Raw genomic sequence first — 18,261 nt, 5'->3', positions numbered from 1 at the left:
GTGACAGTGCTTATCTCAAGGTGGAAGACTCACCCAGTGTCCTGGGCCAGAAAAGAGCTGTATGTAGGGGTGGGGCAGGCATAGGTAGGGGGGACAGCTTTCCTGTGCAGGGTGGTCCAGAGAGGAGCGAACAGAGTGAAGACTGGAGAGAGGCTTTGGCCTCGTTCCCTTTGGGCAGCAGATCACAGCCAGAGGGTTAAGGGTGCTCCAATACCCATTTTTTCCCGTTGTCATTTTTCTTTTTTTCTTCCTTAAAAAATATTTTAAGCCAGGCACCGGTGGCTCACGCCTGTAATCCTAACTACTCAGAAGGCTGAGATCTGAGGATTGCGGTTCAAAGTCAGACAGGGCAGGAAAGACCGTGAGACTCCTATCTCCAATAAACCACCAGAAAACCAGAAGTTGTGCTGTGGCTCAAGTGGTAGAGCGCTCGCTTTGAGCTGAAGAGCTGAGGGACACTGCCTATGCCTAGAGTTCAAGCCCCATAACCGACAAAAAAAAAAAAAAGAAAATGTTTTTACTCTTTGGGTTTTTTTTTGGTTCTCTCTCTGTGTCTCTCTGTCTCCTTGTTTCTGTCTCCCTGTCTCTGTCTCTGTCTGTCTCTGTCTCACATTAGTGGAGATGAAACCCAGGGCTTTGCGCAGGCTTTCAAGTTGAATCTTGCAGGGGAAGGCAGGGACTACAGATTGAGCTTTTTTCTAAAAAGATGTATTTGTATTTTATTCCCAGATGTGATTCTCCAGCAAGCAAATAAATACAGTGGGAGAGGGGGTAAGGATTGGTATAAATTAGAAATAAGCGGGGGAATGGTAGATGGCGGGTACCATATCACACCCAGGCTTTGCCAGCCCCTCCTTGGTCACTGGCGGGGCCCCGGGGTCATGAGACACTGCCAGTGCTGGGTCCTGCTTGCTAGTAGTCTCCACGCTGCTGTGAGTCAAACTCACAAGTCAGTCACTTTGTTCTCTACCAGGGCAGCAATTTGCTGTAGGCGGCAGGCCAGCTGCATCTTCTGGGCCACAGGGTCCTCTTCTAGGGCACTAATGATCTGCCAAGGCAGTAGAGGCCCAGGGCCATCCAGTACTGCCTCGATCTTCCCCAGAAGGCATTCCCCAACAGGCCGGTCCCGCCCAGGCTGGAACCTTCCTTTCTCTCTGCCTGGGTTGGGCCACCCCTAGGGAAGTTCTGAGGCCTCTACCTTGGCTTACCTTATTCCAAGTGCCTTACCCCACCCCTCCAGCGTGTCCTGGGCCTCACCTGGTCATAATACCTATGGATGTGGTTGTAGAGTTCCTGCAGAGTCTCCAGACAGTGAGAGGCAGAGGTGTAGTTCTGGCGACAACATGGGGAGGGGGCTGTGAGGATCTACCTAGCTGGGCCTCAAGCCACAAGCCCTTTTCCCCCCAACCCCCCCCCGTCCTGTCAGTCTCCCCATTAAGAATAGAGGGCTGCACACCCTGGGCTACATCTCACCCCTGAGAGCTCAGCCAGAACAGAGTTCATCTCCTGGTAGCTGGCGGGAGAGCTCTGGCGAATGTCTGCATAGTATCTAGAGGAGCCGGAAGAGTTAGGGGAGGGCACCTCAGCCCCGCCCCCCCAGCCCTGATGCTTCTCACACCTACTTCTCCACCATCTGCTTGTAGCGAGGGATCTCCCGGGCGTAGAGCAGTTTATTCACCGGGGAATCCTGCTCCAGGTAAAGGAGGCACAAGGTGACCAGAGTCCCCACCTGCTAGCCCCATGATGCCATCCTGTCACCCCCCCACCCCCACTCTGCACAGAGGCCCCGGGGGTTCCCCCACAAGCTTTTTCTCCTTGTTCTCCTCCAGCACCACTGGCTCGGTCCTCACCCGGCCCACTTTATGTTCTGAGATTGTGCAGGAATCAATGAAGGTCTGCGCAATGACAGCCAAGATGGCGTCCACATTGTCAGGCACTCGCACATCAAAGATGAGCTGTGGGTTCCTCAGCGTGCTCACCCAGAACCGCAGCAACAGGCTAGGGACGCACGTGGAGGGTGGAGATGAGGCGTGGCTCGTTCCTGTCCCCACCCCCACCCCATCCTCAGCTTCTCCAGCTCGCTCTCTTTACAGGGTGCGTAGGTGCTAGAGCTGGGACGTGGACAGCCGAGGCCCATGCTTTGTTCTCATGGCCCAGTGACCTGCACCATCAACTCCCCTATGCGCTCAGGCTGGCAGGGGAGGTCAGTGCACATATCTAGGGTGGAAGCTTCAAAGCTGGGTTTCGTGCCCTAGAAATGCCCTTGTCCCTCTGTGACTGGGAGGGCCACGCACATGGCGAGCATGGGAAAGCTACCTGTTTGTCTTCCAGATGTGCAGGGTCTCAGGGTCCTCGATGCCATGCTTCTCGGCCAGCTCATCCAGGAAGTCAAACAGGTACTTGATGGCGATGGGCACTGGCCGGTTCACACTGAGGATGGCCTGGAAGGTGTCGTCCACGAACTTCTGCAGGGTGCCCTGCAGGGCAGGGGATGAGGGTCATGTGGAAGGCAGAGTGGGATGTGGCCAGTCACCCAGGACCACACTGCGCCCCCAACTCTATCACCCCCTTCCTCCCTCCCCCCCCCCCCCCGCCAGCCACACTGACCTTCATGGACAATAGACGGGTGAGGTAGATTTCTGGAATGGCCTTGGCCCGAGCCCGTTCCCGCTCCCGCTCCCGGAGACTGCTGCGCCTGGCTTTGGCCCCTTCCGGCTCCTCAGCCGCTTTCACTAGGTGCCACAGCCGTAGGCCGTCCTCTTCTGCATCTTCTAGCATGGGGATGTCTGGGGCAGGGAGGGGATGGAAGCATGGCCTCAGTCCTTGGTTCCTGCCCCCCAACCTGTGCCAGTGGCTTAGGATGTGCCGCCCACCCTCCCAGAGGGGTGGGCAGGGTAGAGAGCAATAAGGAGAGGAGGGTCATGTCGAGGGAGTTTGCCTAACCTGACATCCCATGGGTTTGAAACTTCTCCACCTCGGTTTGGCCTATAGCTTTGGCTGGCCCCGCTGGCAAGTTGGGGTGGGTGACCCACGTGGGTCCGACGGCCTGACTGGCTCACCCTTGGTCTGTGGGGAATCTAGCCTAGCCCCCCCGCCCCCCCCCCGGCCCCGATGGCACTCCCAGCAATTGGGCATATCTGGGCCATGAGACTCACTCTCTCCAGAAGGGCAGCTCTGGGCCAGGCTCAGGGACACAGCACCGCCATTGTGTAGCTGCGGGATGAGCCCCACAGTCGCTCCATCTGGGACCTGGGAGCAGATAGAGGAGCAGGATTTGGGCCCTTCACTGGCTCTGAAGCAGGCCCTACGCCCCAGTCGCCCCACTCCAACACCATCCACCCGGCACCTTGTAATGCTGCAGGGTGTTGAGTCTCTTCCAGTGGTTTTGAGTCACTGAGGTCAAGTCCTCATCCGAGAGGGTCAGGTGGCCAGCCAGGCCTGAGCGCCACTCTGAGCACCGAGGGAAGCACATTGGCATAGTCTGTTCCCACTGGTAAAACTAAATGGGAGAGGGCAGGGTGTGGAGAGGGGAGGGGGAGGGCAGGGAGGGGAGGGTTGGCACTCTCACCAAGGTCTAGGGCCTGCACTGAAGGCCTCTGGGAGAAAGGGGTGCCCTTGTAGACTTGGTCCAACACCTTCTCCTTAACTTGGGTGATGGTGTCTGTGTCGAGCACCCGGGCTGGCACTCGCTGCACTTCGCTGCTCCCTGCCACCCCGCCAGTCCCTGGGCCCACCAGCACCATCAGCGTCAGGGGCTGGAACTCCACGTCCTCCCGCAGCAGGTGGCTGTCATTCAGCGTCCGTTTTGCCTTGCCTGTCACGGCATCCACAGGGCCCTTGTCCACCTGGTACTTTATGGCTCGGAAAAGCATGTACAGGGGCTCGCCAGCCACCTCCTGCAACCATCAAAAGGGCATTGTGTCTGGCAAGGCACAGCAGAGCATGATGGGAGTGGGAGGAACAGCCTACAGGAAGGAAGGGAAGGACAGCGGTTCTTGCAAGCCTCTGGACTGGGGCCTCAAGCCCTTCTGACCTCTGACCTACATCCAGCTAGGGAACGAGTCTGGAGCCTTCCCATTCCAGCCCTCTTTTGCTCAGCTTTATAGTGGATCTGCTGAGCAGGGAGAAAGGTCTTAGGACCCAGCCAGAGGCCCCAGGAGAATTTGGGCACAGGCCAGAGAGGCCACAGGCAGGCAGCAGCTCCCAAGTGTGTGACAGCAGAAGGGTACCAGCAAGGGTTGATGGCACAGGCTGGATAGTGCCCCTTACCCTCAGGAAGGCATAGAGACAGATGGACAGCCAGTTGGTGAGCAGCTTCTCCACCATGGTCTCCGTCCTGTGGGGGGGGGAAGCCCAGGTCTCTGGTAAAGATGATCTTCAACCTCCCCCCCCCCCTTTTCTTAAACTCTGGGCCTGGGTGCTGTCCCTCAGCTCTTCAGCTCGAGGCAAGTGTTCTACTGCTTGAGCCACAACCCCACTCTGGCTTTTTGGTGATTAGTAGAGATAAGAGTCTCAGGGACTTTCCTGCCCAGTCTGGCTTTGAACCACGATCTTCAGATCTCAGCCTTCTGACTAGCTAGGATTACAGGTGTGAGCCCCTGGAATCTACCTTCAGCTCCCTTTTTAACCCTGTTCCCAGGGCTCCTGGTATACCACCCCAGGGGCAGAACCCAGGTAAAGACAGGCCAGTGTGGGGCCCCTGCCCCTGCCGCCATGTCTACATCAAGGCCAACCTGCGCAGCATAAGTTTGGGGTTCTTGTGGATGTAATGGGCCGCCAGGTCACCAAGCAAGGTCCTCATGATGTCAGTCAAGTACTCCAGCTTGCCGTGCAGTGCCAGAGACAGCAGCGAAGCCACGTGGCAGCGATCCCTCTGGGAGAAGCTGGGCTGCTCCTCCAGGGTGTGGATGAGCTAGGCAGGGAGCCAGCATTCACTTCAGGACCCCTCCCCCCCAACTTCCCCCCCCCCCCCCCGAGCTGGTCATGCATCTTGCCCTGTCTGACCCACCCCCAGACCCACCTCGCTGCCAGAGGAGGCTCCCTGCTGCCCACCCCGCCCTTGAGTGTCCACGTGGTTCTCACTGTGAGAAGGAAGAGCTTGCTGTTGAGCAGGTTGGAGAGCTGGGTGAGGCCCTGGCACACGGTGGCTCGACGGGCCTCCTCCCCACACCCCTGCAACTCGGGCTGCAGGGGACAGCCACCGTGGCCGGGGAAGAAGGCGCGCTCAGCGTAGGTGTGGTAGTCCAGGAAGGGGATCCCGCTGGCCTCCAGGTCACTGCTGAGGTCCGTCATCTCGGTCATGAGGTCTGCAGGCAAGGAACCCACACGCTGTGGGCCCAGGCCTCGTGGGGCCCTCGGCACCCTCACCCTCGCGCCAAGCACCGTACCTGTGAACTCTTTGCGGCACTGGTCGCCCACCCCAGTCTCCAAGTTCTCCAGCTGCACTAGAACTTTCTGGTAGTCCCGCAGGGCCTGCTTGCTCTTGTGCCTGCACGCAGAGGCCAGGTGTCAGCCACGGGCCCAGAGCAGCCTGATTGGCTGGGCTGGGGGAGCTCCTGTCAGTCACAAAGAAGGAAATCTGTCCAAGCACCCCACCCCGAGCTGGAACAGCGCTCACCTGTACATGAGGGTCAGGAGCAGCACGGCGGTGGTGAGCACGGCAGCACCCATGCCCAGGCCCACCTGTGCCTCCACGGGGAAGGCGGACATCACGGGCTCCGCCTCGTACTGAACAGGGCCCAGGGCCAGGCGGACATTGCCCATCTGCACCTGGATGGGAAGGGCTCCTGAGCTCCAGCCCGCCGTGCTTGGCGTAGCTCTGGTGTGTGTGTGGGGGGGTGGGTAGGGTACACTCACCACGAACTGCGGCAGGGCGCTGGAGCTGTTGGTGGGTTGCGGGGCACGTGGGGGTGGCTCGCAGTACAGGTGGGTGAGCGTGAGCGTCTTCACCAGGCACTCGCCATCACCGATGTGCACCCTCACCTCCTCCTTGCTGATGCCCAGGTTGAGGCCCTCCCCCTGAGGTATATACCAGGAGCCTGAGTCTGGTGACCCCCCCTCCAATGAGCTGCCAGTCCCCTGGTAGGCCTAGTGGCAGTGAGCTTACCTCTACATCCAAGACGTGGCCTGGCTTGAGGCGGTAGGGGCGGGCAAGCCCCTCGCGACTCAGAGGTGCCAGACGGGGATTGGGCTGGTACAGGAAAGCCTGGCCCCCACTGGCACTGGCGAAGTCCACATGCACATTGTCTAGGGCAAAGAAGACCCGCTTCGGGTATGCCCCGTCTGGCACTGCAGGGCTGCGGCACAGGAGGAGGCTGGACGAGTTGACCCAACAGACTGTGGAGCACTGGGGGGGGACACAGGGTGGGGTGGCCCTGCAGTTACCCTGGCGCTCCTCTGCACCCCCTGATGACTTGATAGCTGGGCCCGCCTCCCTCACAGGCAGTGTCCCGGGCTCAGCCCTACCACCTGCTGGGGTGGGGACACCTACTTGCAACAAGCCCCCCTCAAGCTGAATACAGGCATGAGGGTCTGCAGCAGGGGCACCGCAGCTCCTCCTTGAGTTCAGTTCCTGGGGCTGGGCCTCCAAAGTCTTGTCCTCCATCCCAGCTTCCAGCCACACAGATAACAAGGGGCGCCACACCACATCCAGGCCTGTACCCCTGACGCGGATCAGCCGCCCACCCCTATGCCGGATGGAAGTCAGAGAGGTACAAGGGTACAGGGCAGCCTGGTCCAGCCCCAACTCACCTATTGTTTGTTTGTTTATATTTGTGCCTATCCTGGGGCTTGAACTCAGGGCCTGGGCACTATCCCTGAGCTGCTTTTGCTCAAGGCTAGCACTCTACCACTTGAGCCAGAGCTCCAATTCTGGCCTTTTGGTAGTTTATTGCAGACAAGAATCACAAACTTTCCTGCCCAGGCTGGCTTCAAACCATGATCATTAGATCTTAGCCTCCTCAGTAGCTAGGATTAGAGTGTGAGCCACTGGTGCCCAGCTCCCATTTTCCCTCTGACTCAGCGTACAGACTGCCTGTGGGCTGGCCAGGCTGCTCACCCGCGGAAGCTGACACTGGGTTCCGCTGCCACAAGCTGAGGGTTGGCCATGTAGCGAAAAGGACTGGTGAGCAGCTTGCGTTCAGCATGGCCAAAAACCACAAGGACCACAGCTTCTCCTGGCATGGCCTGGGGCAGGGTGCGGCACACAATGGCCTCTGGACATACAGGTTCCAGGCTGCAGAGTAAAGGAGGTTTCTCACCTTAGGCTCTCATTACTGCTTTCCAACCTAGCCCTGGCCCGGTCACCTATGAAAGCCCCACTTGCCTTTTTCAACAAGGACAGAGATTGCTGGAGGTGGGCATAGCACCACTTCTCTTGCAATTTGATGACTCTGTCTGTCTGTCTGTCTGTCTATTCATCTGTTGTGCCAATAGTGGGGCTTGAACCCGGGGCCTAGGCACTCTCCCTTAGCCTTTTCATTTGCGGACGGTGCTCTACCATTTGAGCCACAGCTCCACTTCTACCTTTTGGTAGCATCTAACCATGATCCTGTGATCTCAGCCTCTTCCGGAGTAGCTAGGTAGATGGAATTCTTGGATCCACTGTCCCCACTGCAGCGGAAGTGACACTAAAGCCTGCTGGAAGTGCCTCTACTTGACAGCAGCCAGGCTTGCTGGAGGCCGTCAGCCCCTGTGCGTTAGTGGGCAGCAGGGCTGGATACTCACATGGGGCAGGGTTGGCCACCCACAAAGGTGCTGATATTGCCTCCTGTCTGGAGGTGCTGCCCGTGGATAGTGAGCTGGGTACCCCCTGCCTGGGGGCCCCAGCGAGGACTCAGGCTCAGCAGGATGGGGTCCTGGAGAACAGGGCAGACTGAGGTTAGGATGATGGCCTGGCCTTATGCTACCTATTCCCAAGGCCCTAGAGCTGTAAGGCACAAGCCTGCCTCTTAGGGTTTCTCAACGGTCAGGGCCTCCTTCCAGAAGCACTGTGCCCTCCTTCTGCAACCCCACACTAGCCAGCTTCTCCCCTGTCTGCTACTGCCATACAAGGAGGGCTCTTGGGTCGCTACCAGTTTCTCTCCCATGGGATGGCTTGTACACTCAAAAGACCTGGGCTCTAAACACTGAGATCCACTTGCCCATGGGGGTACTGCCGCTGACAAACAGAACTCCTGGTCCTAACCTAACCCTTCCTGCTTCCTCTCCTATCCTGGGCTTCCCACTCCAACAAGGGCATACTATGCACCCAGGGCATAGACTGTCACGCGGGGGCACTCCCCCGTTCCCCCCCACCCCGTCCCTGCTCCTTCAGCCAACTATGCCTTCAACAAGTCCTGACAACGCTGAGCCCAGACTGGCCTGGCTGCCTGCTGTGCTTGCTGCCTGCTGCCATCCACCTCCCTCTTGGACAGCTGCCAGCGGCAGTGTCCTTGCCAGCCTGCCACTTGCCCTAGCTGCTCTTCACCGACATCATGTGGTCTCCCACTTCCATGTTACGGCCTTGGAGCCAGTTTGATATCCTCACTAGGTAACCCCACCACCCTGCTTCCCACCATCCAAATGCCCACCTTCCCTCCCACCATCGTCTACGTCAGGACTACTCCAGGGAACGCACTGACCTGATAGGTGAAGTGCTGGGTGGAGACGCCAGGGGACCGACTCTTAATGGCCACTTGGACTGGCCCAGAGGTGCCATTGGGAGCAGGAGATGTCACACACACAATCCTGTGAAGCCAAGGCCCGGTAGCTGCTCAGGGCCTTGGAGAGGCTGGGCAGCCTGCCAGCTGCTGCCTGGAGCCTGCTCCTCTCCCTCCCATGCTTGTTTTCCTTTTGTGCTCTGACCCAGGGCCCCACATGTCTCGGCTACAAGCTTCCTTTCTCTCTGGGTGGCCAGTTTCTTCCTTTCTTTGTTTTTGGTGTCAGTTCTGGGCTTGAACTCAGGGCCTGGACACTTTTTTGCTCAAGGCTAGCACTCTACCACTTGAGCCACAGCTCCACTTCCAGCTTTAAAAAAAAAAATTAATGGTGCTGGGCACCAGTGGCTCATGCCTGTCATCCTAGCTACTCAGGAGGCTGAGATCTGAGGATCGCAGTTCAAAGCCAGCCTGTGTAGAAAGTCCGGGAAACTCTTATCTCCAATGAACCACCAAGGGGACTGGAAGTGGCGCTGTGGCTCAAGTGTTAGAGGGCTAGCCTTGAGCTGAAGAGCTGAAGGACAGCACCCAGGCCCAGAGTTCAAGCCCCATGATCACCACTACCACGGCGACCACCAAAAAAGGTCTTATGGACTTTCCTGCCCAGGCTGGTTTCTAACCGTGATTCTCAGATCTCAGTCTTCTGAGTAGCTAGGATGATAGGCCCGCACCACCGGTGCCCGGCTTGGGCTGGCCAGTTTCGGAGGGTCTACTTGGAGCAGCAGCCCCACCCACCCACTCCCGCCCAGGTGCCTCACCGGGTGGAGGTGCGGTAGAGAAAGGGGTCCGGACTGCAGGGCTGGCCAGCCACACTCACAGCATCCTGCACATCGGTAAAATCCCGGCCCAGGTTGGAGCCCAGGATAGTGAGGGCCAAGCCACCCTCTGGGGGGCCGGTCAGGGGCTCAATCTACAGCAGGGAAGGATGGCAGATGGGTTTCCCTAAATCCGCACGTCACTCGACAGCAAGAGTGCACAGCCAGTCAGACTATGGCTGAAGCAAGCTGCTAAGGGCTGGGGAGGGGGAGAGGAGGGAGGCAGGGGCAAGTGATGAGCAGTGGGGGACTAGGGAAGGAGGAGGCTAGAGCACAGGGTAGTGGCTGGGAAGTGAGCACCCCCCCCACCCCCGCCCCGCCTCGCCTCCAGTCTCCTGTCTTCAGCCTTGCAGGCAGGGAGCTCACCGCATCAATGCTGGGTGTGGGACACACGTGCTCCACAGACCCTGGTGGGCAGAGCGGGCCATAGCGACAGGCAGGCTGGCCATTGCTACACCACAGGCAGCCCAGGCTCCTATTGGCTGCCTGGCAGTGGCTGCAGTCAGGGTGGCCCACGGTGCAGTCGTACAGGGTCACTAGGAGAGAGAAGCAGCAGGCTGAGACACCACCCTCACGCTGTCTTCCCTGCCTCTGCCACCCTCACTGCTCACAGCCACAGTCACATCCTCAAACATCAGAGCCAGGGGCAAAGTGACATGGTCTGGCAGGGGCTCACCATGAATCGCTTGAGCATTGTCCAGACGTTGGACCTCACCCCAAGTGACGTAGACAGGCACTGGGAGCTCCCGCCGGGACAGAGACAAGTGGAACTGTGGGAAGAGGGCAGGATGAGGCTCTGGGCATCTGCGCCTCCCACCTCGTCTGGGACACCCCGCCCCTGGAATGAGTTTGATTGGCACCTACATCTCCCAGCCGACTGGGAGCTCAGGGTGCCATGTTCCTGACACACACCCATGGCTTGGGAAGAACAGGATGAAGAGGGACTGAGAAAAGTGGGGACCCGGAGGGCTGGTGAAAGCATCCAGTGGTAGGGAAGCTGATAGGGCAGCCCCTGCCCCCACACCTGCTGGGCCTGGCAGTGAATGAGGCCTGCGTCTCCAGCTGTGTTCTCTAGGGAGGCTGGTACCCGCTTCAGTTCTTGGGGCAGCTCCAGCCAGCAGTTGTAGGCAGGCAGGCCCTGGGGGGAGAGGCGCAAGGTCAGTCCCCTGGACGCTGTCCCCTCTGTCCATTTTGGAGCCCCTGCCTTCCTGCTACTCACTCGGAAATAGTGGAGATTCCGAACACGCAGGGCCAAATGGCTCTCCCAGCCCACGGGCACCAAGTGGGGACCTGCTAGGCCTTCAATCTGGGGACAAGCCCCTGGGCCACGCACCTGGATGTCCACCTGGGGAAACGAGAGCCTTTAGCCCTTCGAAAAACCAAGGGCCTGCTCCTCTAGCCTACAAGGGTGGCCATGAGAGGCCGAGGGGGTGAAGGGAGACCTGCAGGTTGGCACACCCACCTCCTGGGCACTGTACACTGTCCTCTCGCCCTCGGGGCAGTGCTCTCCATGTGTGCAGTGGTTGCTCTGAGGGCACCAATGGCACCGCCAGAAGCTGCCCACACAGGTGCGGCACCTGCAGGGGCAGGAATCCGCTCAGTCTGGGAGCTGTGTGAGGTTGCCACCCCTACCCGCCAGGAACCAGGGCCAGAAACTCACGGGGCGGCCACCTCCAAGGCCTGGACAGCGCTGCAGTCATAGAAGGAGAAGTTGGTGGCAGCCACAGTCACATCCTCAAACATCAGAGCCAGGGGCAAAGTGACATGGTCTGGTAGGGGACAGTGGTAGCAGAGGTCAAGTGGCTCCTGCCCACATCAGTTCCAGCCTTGGACGACAACCTGGAACACCCCCTCACCTCTGCCTGGAGGGTTAAGAGGCACTTGGTCTTGTGGAGGGGTGACACAGGTCACGCGGGGCCCTTCTACATGAGCCAGACTGTCATGGTCCCCAAAGGCGCAATGGAAGTATTCATCCGCAGCCAGGTTGGGCAGCCGGGGGACAAACAAGATCACCTGGGATGCAGGAGAGGGAAACAGAGCAGAGCAGAGTGGTGTGGCGTGAAGGGAAGAGCTATGCTGGAACGGGAGCAGAGGCCTTGAGGGAAGAGTTGGACGAGAGGCAGTGAGAGGGTCATCCCTCCTCCCCCAGGCAGGAGCTGTGCTGCCTGGTCAGGTGTCTACCTGGCCCTGCTCCTGGCGGGCATGGTGGGCTGGCAGCAGGTTCTGGATGTGGAGACAGCGACTGTCCTCATAGCTCCATAACCACTGGTTGGGCTGGGCTGCCCGTCTGCACTGGCCTTTCCGGGTACAACTGCCAGACAGGGGTCCACTGAATCATTGTGTGTGGGTCCCAGGCTTCTTGGATGACTGGTAGCAGGGGGATGAGGGGAGATCCCGCAAGGCATAGACTTTGACCTTGATGGTGAATGAGAGGGGGCGGCCTTGGCCTGGGCCGCTGCACAGAGCCTGGCTGGAGGGGAGTTGAAATGGGCAAAGGGACACTGGCAGTTGGATAAGGGTCTTGGAGAAGTGACAGGCTTGCACCTGCGGCAGGGCTCTGGAAATGAGACATGAACAGGCTGGGCAAGCAGGCAGTGAGTGCTGCCCAGATTCATGGCGTAAGTAGGCTGGAGCAGGATGGAGGAAGTCAGAGACGCCCCGAGTCTACTAAGCAATCACGGCTGGCCTTGCGGCCCGCACACCTGTTAGTCCAAGCCAGGGCTTGGGCTCCACACTCACCTGCCCTGGAGGATGCACCAGCCACACAACGGGTCCCGGGCAAGAAGGCAGCTAGCACAGTCCAGGAACTGAGGGCAGGCTGCCACCGGCACCCGGTCCACCTGTCCGGGCAGCAAGGGAGAGATAAGATAGTTATAGAGACTCAGCCCTTGTAGAGCCCCCCCTCCACCATGCCTGCGACAGCTCTCACCTGCTGAGCAGTCAGGACATACAGGTGGCCACCACTACTGTCCAACAGTAGGTCTGGGCTGATGGCTGAGCCCGGAGGCCCCACTTGTTGAGAGTGATACACCTGGCCTTGAGAGCTGTTGAGAAAGACCTGGGCGGGGGCACAAGGACAGGGCTTCGGCCATTCTGCCAAGCCAAGGCCAGCTCTCCAGAGGGCTAGAAGCTGAGCATGCAGGGGTCATGCTTGCCTCCTAGTGGGGGCTCTTGAACAGGAATGTTAGGAGTCTCAGGAAGTAACTTTCCCTCCCCCCTGGCCACTCCCTTTCTTGCTAGGCCATCCATGAGGGTTGTGTCACTTTCCCCATCTGTGCCCTCTGGGCTATAGGCACTCTCCAGGAAGCCACACTGCTGGAACAGCAGGGATACCCTCAGGAAGGTCCTTGGATGACAGGGCCACTCTGTCATGCAGGAGGGCGGCTCCAGAGAGATAAGCAAGTTACTAGGAGGTAAGTTTGTCCAGGACAGATTTCTGGGGCCAGGCCTCTCTGGTACTCATGCCTATCCACCTTGACCATTACTTCCCATTAGTCAGAGAAGGCAATCGCAGGATGAGGCCCTACAAGCAGTTCAGGTGTCACCCAATGTCACCTGTCACAATGTCACCCACCAGCAGGATGCAGACCGAGAGGGACTGGGTCCTGGGGAACTTCCCTGAGCCATTGGCGACAGAAGCATCTGGACTGGCAGCAAGGCTGGACCCAGCCTGGCAGTGTAGTGACCACCTAAGGTTCCTCTTCTCCACTGGGCAGGTTCTTACCTTGTGTAGCTGGCCCTGGGTGTCCCCTAGGAAGGCTATTGTGTGCCCATCTGCGTGGAGCGCTGCTACGGCACTGATGGGCTGCTCCAATTGGAGCAGAGGCTGGGCCTCCAGGGGCTGGCGGCCAGAAATCGGGCTGGGGGTATGTTCATCACCACAGGGATATGACTTCGGGGAGTCCTAGACAGCAAGGAGTGGTGAATGAGCTCCCAGGAGAGATAGGTCACTCTCCTAGTCCCACGACAGGTGGCAGAGGCCACCCAAGCAGCCAAGCGAGAAGGGTGCCGGGAAGGACCTAGAAGCAGAGCACTATGAGCGAGGGGCCAGAAGACTGGGTCCCAGAGGCCTGCAGCATGCCAAGCTGACCTCATGGGACAAAGATGGAATGAGGCCGAGGCAGGAGACTTAGGGACAGAGTTGGCTCCCCGTTGACATTCTTTAGCCAAAAGCATACCCCTGCCCCACGCCACAGTAGGAGAGGGCTAGAGGGACGGGCCAGCAAGACAAGAAAGGGGAGGCAGGAGCCTGGCTGGGAATTTGGGAGTCAGCCCTTCGCTACTCACAGGGGGCAGGGTGACACAGCGTGATGTGACACCATACTCCACGGTGGCTTCCTCTACGCCGCTGGGGCTCCGGCCGCCACTCGTGTAGCACAGTCGCCGTGCCTCCTCTATGCTCCTATCCAGCGCGGCCAGGGGAAACGCACACAGAGCCCCAGAGGTCCCCTTCGGGCCTGCAGCAAATGCCCCTAACAGGGTGCCAGGGGCAAGGAAGGCAGCCTGGATGAGGCCTTGGCCCTGGCAGGCAAAGGGCACTTCCACGTAGGAGTAAAGGTTGGCGTCTCCCAGGCAGACACGGGCCACATAGGAGCGGTACTCAGCCTGGGCCCGGGCCCCTCGGCGGCGGAAAACGAAGTAGGCAGAGTGGGCATCAGCAAAAGCCCCTACATAGCTGTTGTTGTAGTCTGAGAAGTCGCCCACCACCAGGCGGCCCAAGCCCTCACTGGAGAAGGCCTGTGGCCCAGCCAGCTGGCGTACAGTTAGCGGTGGCACCCCCGCCGACAACTTCCCAGCTAGGCCTCTGGCCACCAGCAAGAGGTCTTGGCCTGGCAAGGGCACCACCAGCCCCACGGTGGCCACTCCTGGGGTGTTGGCAGCCACAAACTGCCCATCACCAGGGTCTTCGGCCTGGTACAGTACCTCAGTCACATTCTCAAGGCGCCGCTTCTCGCATACACCTTGCCTTACCTGCCCACAAGCCACCAGCTCCTGGGCCCTGCTGCTCACCAGCAAGAGCTGGTTGGCATTATCAGTGAGCCGGGCCTGTGGGCACTCGGCTGGGTCACGGAAAGGCAGGCAGTCAGGACTGTCGATGACAGGGCCGGTGATGGCCACAGCCTCCATCTGCAGCTCAGGGCTGAGCTGGAAGAGGCGGTTCACGGCCCCCACGTACAGTGTGCCCCGCTCCGGTGCCAGCGCCAAGTGGTTCAACGTGGTGTTGGGTGCAGAGAAGCGATGGGCTCCACACAGGGACGGTAGCAGCAACAGCAGGAGATGGAGGCAGCAGGGAGGCCAGCGCGCCATCACAGGGGGTCTGTGGGGGAGCCCGCAGCGTGAGGCCAGGGCCACACCCCCCACCGGCACAAGCAGGGCAGAAGGGGCCAAGGCAGAGAGACTGCGAACTGAACCAGGGCAGAGATGGATCCCAAGGAAAGCAGTGTGGAGACCCAAGAAGAGAGGTTCATAGTCAGGGAGGGAGCAGGGGGAGGAAGGCTAAAAGAAGGAACTAGAAAAAGACAGAGAGAGCACAGATAGAAGCAGCCAGAGAGAAAAGGACAGAAAAAAAAGGACAAAGGAAGTGTCCATGAGTTAGAGAAAGAGACGGGTGGGGACGAGGGTACGCATGTGCCCGGGCACATGAGCACACACAACGACAGAATTATTTCATCTTCTACTTCATATGCATGTGGCTGAGAGGGGAGATTCTGAAATGTCACAAGAGTACGACCAGCGACCAGCGTGACTCTGAATGACAGGGTGGCCAGCTAAGGGGAGGGAGATGGGAGTAGCAAGGTGAATGGAAGCCACAGCCACAGAATGGCCCTGTACTCAGCCACTCAGACAAGAGAGGGGACAAGAGGAGCAAGGCTCTTTGGTGGCCAGGCAGGGGACCCATATATAGCGAAAGGGACAGGGAGAGAAAACTCATGGTCTCAGCTGCACAGAGAGACCCCCATCAACTTTGAGAGAAGCAAGGGAGGACTTCGCCTCTAGCTAAAATATAACCAGGGATGGCCTCACATATGTCCCACAAGACAGCAATAAACAGGTGGCCAGGGCATGCCACAGACAGCCGTTGACTGGGGGTGGCCAGCGCAGGGGCAAAGGGAGAGCTGGGAGCCAGCTAGAGGATGCCACACTACTAGGAGGCAAAGCAGGATGCAAGGGGGTGCGGACTGCCGCCCCCCAGCCCCATGGACCCCAGCAGTCAGGGTCTGTCATGGCCTGGCATTAGAAGGGCCTTGGTGTGGGAGTATTGATGTAGAAAGTTTGAGAAGGACAGCCTGACTGAAGGGGAGACTGAACTGGGGTAGTCCCAGGGCGTGACTAGAGGGGACACTGAGTCTGAATTTAGAGGGCAAGGGTGGGGTCCCACACCCTCCGCTGAGGGGCACTAAGTGCAGCTCCTGCCATGCCTCTCCTCCAACTGTGGGCAGAAATCCCTGCCATAAGCAGATCTGCTCTGGCTGGCCGCTTCAGTGACAGACAGAAGAGACCCTAGGCAGGGCCCTGGGAAGGGAGCAGGAATTAGTGGCTGTCTCTAAATTGAGCTGGAGTCTACACAGCTGAGTGTGTGGGCATGTGTCAGCTGGAGTTCTCCACGCCACTCAGGAAGGCCACAGAGTCCCTTATCTCAGGAACACAGGCAGCAAGGGCACGGGCCGGCATTTCCCCTGACCCTGACTATATCGGGGCAGTGTGTGGTGTGTGTGGCTGGAGAGATGAGGCTGCCATCTGGGGAGGTACAGGACATTGCCCCCCCCCCCCCCACGCCAAGGCTGCCCAGTGTCCCAGGCCCTGTCCTGGGGCTATTTCCCCCCACCCTGCCCTTCCCAGAGACATAGTTGGGAATGCAAGGCCCAGGCACTTACCTCCACTAAGGAGTTACAGCGGTCGTGTCTCCTGGGCAGTGTGGTCCGTCTCCTCAGATCAGCTGCCCCAGGGCAGTGGTGACCGGCACAAGATGGCTGTGGGGGGCATTGTCCTGAGTGGGAGGGAGATAGTGGAGGTTTGCCCCATTCATGCTGGCCCCGGGGGAGGAAGGGGAGGTGGGGGATGGGGGGCAAGGGCCTGGCGACCGGGCTCCACCACAGCTGGCAGCTTTGTCAATAGTGTCCCGGCCAAGGCAGCCCTGCCTCCACCCCAACAATGTCCCCTCTGTCCGGAGGCCCAGGCCACGGACCCACTATCTGGTGCTCTTACCCCCACTTGGGCGGGCTGTTCTGGCCAGGGGGCTCCGTGATGCTCCCCACCTCCAGGGAGACACCCCCCTGGGATCTGAAGACAAAGGGGCCAGGGTTTCCTTCCTATCCGGTCCACAGCTCTGGTGCCAGCCCCGAGTGCCCCTCCCTGAGTTACCCCGGGTCCCCATGAAGGGCACGGGGTGGACCTCAGAGCCTCCACTGTAGAGCCAGGGGCACTGCGCCCCTGCATACCATCCTCGGCCTCAGTAGCCTTGGTGCCTGGCTCAAGTGCCAGTCCTGGCCCTCAATGCCTGCCTTTGTCCAGGCTGGGGCAGAGGAGGCAGCGACAAAGGCAGCCCCATGCAGGGGATTACCCCCCCCCCCCCCCCCGGCCTGGAAGAGGACTGTCTCCATCCAGCCCTGCCCCCTGGAGACTGGCAAAACTTGTGCCAGGTACCGCATGGTAGTGGGGAAAGCTGCTGGAGGGTATTGCATGGTAAAAGGGGAGAAGCTGAGCCCAAGAAGGGGCCCAGACACCAGAATGAAACCCCAGCTTCAGACATGCACTGGTGCTGGCTGTCCGCTTCCCCCCCCCCCCAGGAAAAGCCCCTCCTAGGATGGACAGAGATGCCCTCCGTGCAGGAGACAGAGAGGGGAGTGGGAGCCTGGCTTACTGCCACCCTTACAGAGTACCTTGGGGCCGCTGGTCTCCAGACTCATGGTTGGGGTCCCTGCCTCCTCCATAGTTTGGTAGCAGCCAGAGCTGGGCAGAAGGTGACTGTGCCACCTGGCCCAGCCGGTTAGGTGGCTGTGGGGGAGGGGAGGCAGGCAGGACGTCTTCCCATCCTGTAGCTGCTCCTGGCTAGTGCCAGCTCTCCTATTTGGGGGGTGGGGCAGGAGGGGGGGAAACGACAGAATCACTATTCTTTATCTGCTAGTTCCAGTGCCACTCCACTTGGGGATAGTATGGCCCTGGGCTTCCGAAGGGGTTGGGCTGGTGCCTCATGGCTTCTGCCAGGCTGCAGCTAGTGGAAGCTACGTATACCCAGGTTCTGGCTTCTCCCCCAGACCAGTGATTCCCATACCCGTTGCCCAAACCAGCCCTGGCTCTCGCCTACCTGAGTGGGCCCCTTGCAGGCCTTAGGAGTACCTGGAGGTTTGGAGTGTGTCTCGCTGGAGCCCCAGCCTCCCTCCCCACAATGCAATTGCCCCAGCCCAACGCATCCCAGACTGGCCCAGGAGCCCAGCCCCTTGTGGCCCGCCCCTTTTCCCAGGGCGCAGGGCAGGACGCTGCTGCCCTTTGCTGGTCTTGGTGAGTGCTGCAGAGGGTTGGGTTACAGGCACCTGGCTGCGGCAAGTGAGAACAGGCAGTACCTTTCTATCAGTTGGGCGTGTAGGCATTCCTTAACTTTCCACAGCATGCTTGCTTGCTCATACCCTTCGGTGGATATTACCCGGATACAGTTCTTGTGATGCAGGGCAAGGTGTGGGTTTTTTCTCCCCAGGTCACAGGTGGCAAACTGGGTAGGGAAGGAAGGCATGGGAAGTTGAGAAACTTGCACA

At 59.5% G+C, this 18,261-nt stretch overlaps 1 protein-coding gene across 1 annotated transcript; it reads right to left on the bottom strand.

Moving 5' to 3' along the window:
* Positions 1-700: 700 nt before the first annotated feature.
* On the bottom strand, positions 701-18,024 carry Plxnb3 (plexin B3). The gene is made up of 36 exons (XM_042667553.1): positions 17,817-18,024; positions 16,387-16,499; positions 13,799-14,828; positions 13,236-13,415; positions 12,441-12,569; positions 12,251-12,351; positions 11,693-11,822; positions 11,368-11,524; positions 11,172-11,280; positions 10,974-11,088; positions 10,731-10,856; positions 10,536-10,649; positions 10,188-10,281; positions 9,878-10,047; positions 9,455-9,606; positions 8,622-8,727; positions 7,726-7,856; positions 7,058-7,234; positions 6,491-6,686; positions 6,107-6,346; positions 5,857-6,018; positions 5,618-5,769; positions 5,388-5,488; positions 5,083-5,306; positions 4,734-4,912; positions 4,270-4,336; positions 3,569-3,896; positions 3,347-3,450; positions 3,156-3,249; positions 2,608-2,786; positions 2,317-2,477; positions 1,851-1,998; positions 1,623-1,687; positions 1,474-1,549; positions 1,258-1,332; positions 701-1,048 (listed from the first exon to the last, which is right to left on the bottom strand). Exons 3-36 carry the CDS (start codon positions 14,816-14,818, stop codon positions 944-946), a joined length of 5,667 nt encoding a protein of 1,888 aa, XP_042523487.1. The 5' UTR covers positions 14,819-14,828; positions 16,387-16,499; positions 17,817-18,024; the 3' UTR covers positions 701-943.
* Positions 18,025-18,261: the final 237 nt, after the last annotated feature.

Source organism: Dipodomys spectabilis, unplaced genomic scaffold, assembly GCF_019054845.1.
Source record: "Dipodomys spectabilis isolate Male_0828 unplaced genomic scaffold, ASM1905484v1 ptg000411l, whole genome shotgun sequence".
Classification (NCBI taxonomy): domain Eukaryota; kingdom Metazoa; phylum Chordata; class Mammalia; order Rodentia; family Heteromyidae; genus Dipodomys; species Dipodomys spectabilis.
Note: the sequence above shows the minus strand (reverse complement) of the source record. Positions and strands in the feature narration are given on the sequence as shown.